At 35.5% G+C, this 5,124-nt stretch overlaps 1 protein-coding gene across 3 annotated transcripts; it reads left to right on the top strand.

Annotated features, from left to right (window-relative positions):
* Positions 1-513: 513 nt before the first annotated feature.
* On the top strand, positions 514-3,423 carry LOC129316416 (uncharacterized). Of its 3 annotated transcripts, none has more exons than XM_054960835.1 (9): positions 515-974; positions 1,078-1,264; positions 1,352-1,485; positions 1,582-1,694; positions 1,776-2,019; positions 2,468-2,620; positions 2,767-2,846; positions 2,938-2,999; positions 3,143-3,423. In XM_054960835.1, exons 1-9 carry the CDS (start codon positions 576-578, stop codon positions 3,280-3,282), a joined length of 1,512 nt encoding a protein of 503 aa, XP_054816810.1. In that variant the 5' UTR covers positions 515-575; the 3' UTR covers positions 3,283-3,423. The 3 variants fall into 3 exon arrangements, with proteins under 3 accessions (XP_054816812.1, XP_054816810.1, XP_054816811.1); XM_054960836.1 differs by having other exon boundaries at positions 516-974; positions 2,938-2,987; XM_054960837.1 differs by lacking the exons at positions 2,938-2,999; positions 3,143-3,423 and having other exon boundaries at positions 514-974; positions 2,710-2,847.
* The last annotated feature ends 1,701 nt before the right edge of the window (positions 3,424-5,124 follow it).

Genomic DNA, 5,124 nt, shown 5'->3' with positions numbered 1-5,124 from the left:
GTTAAATGTGAAAAAGCCCCATCAAATAAATCACTACATGATGAATCAACAAGAATTGAATTTAGCATAAAGAATTAGTCTTCAAAACATGACAAGTTGTTTAAATTCTCGATAAAAGAGACACATACATCTAATACTTAATATTTAGCATAAAAGTAACTCTATGCATTGAAATAGAAGATAGTGAAATAAAAAATTTAAACTTTAAGATAACATAAAACAATCCCAATAACTAATTGGATAAAACAGATAATTATTTAAAAAAAAGATTGTTAAAACCGTAAATCTTGTAGAACAACAAAAACTGTGAATCTCAACAAATTAAAAATAAAATAAGATACGTCAAATTAAAAGATAAAAAGTATTAATATCTCTAATGATTTTCTTGAAGCTAAGGGACGTGCAAAAAAAAATCACGGCAAATGCATTACTAAGAAGACTGGCCGCATTAACGAGCCAATTATATGATAAGCACGGCTCAACTCAGCGGAAGTCCTCATATAACGACGTGTTCTTCTTATTCACATCCAACATAGAAACAAAACAACAAGGAGCCCTTCTGCTCCTTAATTGCAATGGAACACCCCTCGTCATTTCAATGCCTTCTGCTCATCTCTTTCATATTTTCATCCTATTTGACTGCAACGCAATCTTCAATAACTCCAAGGTTGAGCCCTATAGGGGATATAACTTTACACGACACTGCAGCCCTGACAGCAGATGATACAGATACAGGGGACTTGAAAACTTTCTATTACAAACAGACCCTGGATCACTTCAACTACAGGCCAGAAAGCTACACAACATTTCCGCAAAGATATCTGATCAATTTCAAGTACTGGGGTGGAGCCAATTCCAGTGCTCCCATATTTGCTTACTTTGGCGCAGAAGAACCCATAGATGATGACCTTAAGGTCATTGGATTTCTCAATGATAACGCCCCTTCCTTCAAGGCTCTCATAGTTTATATAGAGGTACTCCAGTGGCACATACCCTCTGTTTTTTTAACTGATATTCAGTAATCCACTGATTCAAAGGTATAGCATATGATTTTTTTTCCTTTTCCTTTCGAATCAGCACCGGTACTATGGCAAATCAGTTCCGTTTGGATCCAGGGAAGAAGCTTTGAAGAATGCAAAAAATAGAGGGTATTTCAACTCTGCTCAAGCTATTGCAGATTATGCAGCAGTCCTCTTACATATAAAGAAGAAACTGAAGGCACAGAAGTCCCCAGTGGTTGTTATTGGAGGATCATATGGTGGAAGTAAGCACCTCAAGTTGCCTGAAAAGTTCTCTACATACATACATATACTGCCATTTGCTTCTGAGTCAATAAATTATTGTTCTGCAGTGCTTGCTTCATGGTTTAGACTCAAATATCCCCATGTGGCTCTCGGTGCGCTTGCCTCATCAGCTCCAATTCTCTATTTTGATAACATTACACCATCAAATGGTTACTATTCTGTTGTCACGAGGGATTTTCAAGTAATATACCATGCTTTTCTGCTTCGACCCTGCAAATTTTCACATCAAATGCATTAAAAAGAAGCTTCAATGATGATCTGATATGTATCTATTCAGGAAGCAAGTGAGACTTGCTATGAAAATATCCTCAAGTCCTGGTCTGAAATTGACAGAGCAGCTTCTGAGCCAGATGGCCTTTCCATCCTTAGTGAGAGATTCAACACTTGCAGGTACAAACACTACGTCATTATCTTTAAGCTTTTAGTCCATTAGCTCACTTCCTGATTAATTACACTGGAACATTTTGGTAGTCCTCTGAACTCATCTTCTGAGTTGAAAGACTACCTGGAGACGATGTATGCTTCTGCAGCTCAATATAATCGACCACCAAGGTACCCAGTTACTGTGATCTGTGGCGGCATTGATGGAGCCTCTTTTGGAAGTGATATTCTCAATAAGATATATGCAGGTGTAGTGGCGTACAAGGGTAACGGTACATGTAAAGTCAATGGCCCTATCAACACAACTGAGACTGCTGTCGGTTGGAGATGGCAGGTTATGTCGTTTTCAAAGTTTTCACAACTTGGCATTTTCATACGCTTTCCCTTCCAAATGCTTAACTGTCTCGTTTAGCAATAGCATTCTATATGATAACACAATATAACTAACGAAATGCAGTAACTTCCAAAATTTGTTCATTCCCACAAAAAGTTGAATTTCAATTAATAAAACCGAACTTCCTGAAAGTACACAGCCAAGGCTATACCACAATAGCTAAGGTTTAGATCCTTCTTACTAAATTGAAGTGTGGCTTGCAGCTCAGTTGCTTCTATGAGTGCTTTTGGTCTATTTTAAACCTCAGATCTCTATCCTAATATTTCCCCACTCTTTTATCATTTGAGCTTACATTTGGAATGACGAATTAATTATGATGGATGAGAAATCATGCGCACAAATATTTACATTAGCCTTAAAATGATACGAGACTGTTCTTTACTTACAGAGATGTAGTGAGATGGTAATACCTATAGGGCGTGGAAATGATACAATGTTTCCACCAAGCCCTTTCAATCTCAAAAGCTATGTGAGGGATTGCAAGAAGGCATACGATGTTGCACCTCGGCCTCATTGGGTCACTACTTACTATGGAGGCCACGTAAGTTCTTGTGCTGTTCTGTTTGCTAACATCCATGTAGACTCGTTCTTAACGTGTTTTCTATATGTATGGCTTTAAAATGCTTCCAGTTGTGAGATATTGACCCCCTATGAAAGCTTCGTTTTTTGTTGTGGCTATTGGCACAGCATATCAAATTGGTCCTTCAAAGGTTTGGGAGCAACATCATTTTCTCAAATGGGCTCAGAGATCCATATAGTAGCGGAGGGTAAGCACCTTAAAATTCAAAAACTTTACTATCGCGATGTTTAGACCGATGATTAGCAACAGCATCGTGTGAATCTGGTGTATATTTTCAGGGTTCTGGACAACATATCGGACAGTATCGTTGCCGTCCATACAGTCAACGGTATTCTCTTAAGTAATTACATCATATTCAAGGATCTCCAGTGTTCTATCATTTCTGTTCGACCTATCAAACAGTATATTGTATAAAACATCAAGAGAAAGACAGAGAAAAAGGAACACTAGGGTACCTTTTGATCGGAAGAATTGACTTTTCAGGATCTCATTGCTTGGATATTCTGCGCGCAATGCCGAGCGATCCAAAGTGGTTAGTCAACCAACGAGAGGAAGAAGTCCAGATAATTGAAGGATGGATCACACAGTACTATGCAGATCTTCGCGCGCTGAAGGTGTATTAAATTTGCCACAGAAAATTATTGGCGCGAAAAATTATGCGTTAAAATTGCATTATATTAATGGAAAAATGCTCGTTGTAGCCGTAAAATCAACAATAATTGTCGATGATATACGATTTGAGGTACATTGCTCCTTTGTTCTTATCTGAGTGTCTGTTTCTGTGCTTCTAACCGGCCAAAAAAAAAAAGGCCGAGTAGGTATCGAGCATTTATAGTATCTCGAGAAAACAAAAATGAAATAAATATCTAATTTTAGAAGCTTCTGTGATAACGGTTCAGTTTTTTCCCCCTGAGGATAAGTTATTTTTAAAATTAAAGGATTTGAAGTTAATTAGAAAAAGTCTCCTGTATTTTAACACGAATATTTAAGTTTGTCCATAGGGTCCAAATAATATTATTAAAGTTCCATATTAAGATTGAAGATTTGAAGGAGTAATATGTCCGTTTTTATTACAACATACTCCCTATGATATTATTTATAATACACCTTTTAAAAATAATTTTTAATTTAAAATATTGAACAAACATCTTGTAATAACTAAATAAATTTTTTTAATTTTATCCCTAGATTAGTGTAAAAGTATTTAATATACTTATATTATTATTTAAAATCAAAGATAAAAATGAAAGTACCATTTGCTTTTTTATAATATCAAAAAAATTAACTTTTTTTAATATGTATAAAATAATTGAAAGTATCTCTTAATGAGGATAGAAGGGAGTATTAATTTTCATTGAAATTGATAATTGAAAACATTTTAATTTGAAGAAGAGTTCAATTTGTTTATACAAACAAAAAATAATAATAATAAGATAACGAGTTATTGTAGAATGGAATCTCTCGCAATTCGGAGTTTGTGCGCATACCTATGGAGGATGCAGTAATTTTTCTTGAGAAATTAAAGAAATGACATAATTATAGATCACAAATTTTAATTTCAATCAGAAAATAATATTACTTTAAAGAAATTAATTAAACATTCAGAAATTTTAACTGTACCATACAATTAAAGCGTCCAGTCCTTGAAGATAAAATAAAGTAATCCACCACCATGACACCGCATTTGTCTCAAAATCTGCAGTTTTAAAACATTCCTTATTCTGGGGGAAAAAGGAAAGAACGAAAGAAATATTCCTTATTGAGTGTTTGTGCATTTGGATTTCTTGCCCGCGGTTTCTTAGGAAAAAAAATGTCTTTTTAAAGAAAATCAATAAAAAAAAGGGTATATCAGTTTTCATGCTAACTTATTGAAATATGTCAAGTCTAGACAACATAAAGAAAAAGATTCTTAAAACTAAAACTTCATTGCAAATGAAGGGCAGTGAAATGAAATTAAAATGTCGAGGAAAATTTAAAAAAAAAAAAAAAACTTCTAGGGTCATAGCAAAACACACACAACACAAACGCACGAGGCTTGAGCTTCCGATGGGAGCGAGTCCTACTCGAGTGTCAAGTGTAGAAGGTGGATGGAACGAAAATTTTGGAGAGACCGTAGGTGTAGGAGTAGGTGACTCAAAAGCCTCAGTTCCGTTTAAACATGGGGCAAAGGATGGAGCAAGGAGAAGCAATGCCAGCGATGTTGACATGGACTATATGAGTGAGAGAAAGGGTTGCATGGTTTGGTGGGGCGTTAACAATGGAGTTGAGCACTATCGGTGTTGCACAGAAATGAGTCACTTTGTGCTCCGCAAACACTGCACATATTGCCTTCGTTGTCACCTGTATGCATTAGATTTTTAGGCGACTAAACAAATCAACAAGTCCGATTGTATAAATGAACAACTCATTTAGGGTTTATTTGCAAATGCAGTTAACAAGAAAAAAAAACCCAATTTTAAATTTTA

This window comes from Prosopis cineraria, unplaced genomic scaffold (assembly GCF_029017545.1).
Source record: "Prosopis cineraria cultivar Desert tree isolate PC_DT_omini unplaced genomic scaffold, ASM2901754v1 PC7, whole genome shotgun sequence".
In the NCBI taxonomy this organism is placed as follows: domain Eukaryota; kingdom Viridiplantae; phylum Streptophyta; class Magnoliopsida; order Fabales; family Fabaceae; genus Prosopis; species Prosopis cineraria.
The sequence above is the reverse complement of the archived record's forward strand: the minus strand, read 5'-3'. Positions and strand labels throughout refer to the sequence as shown.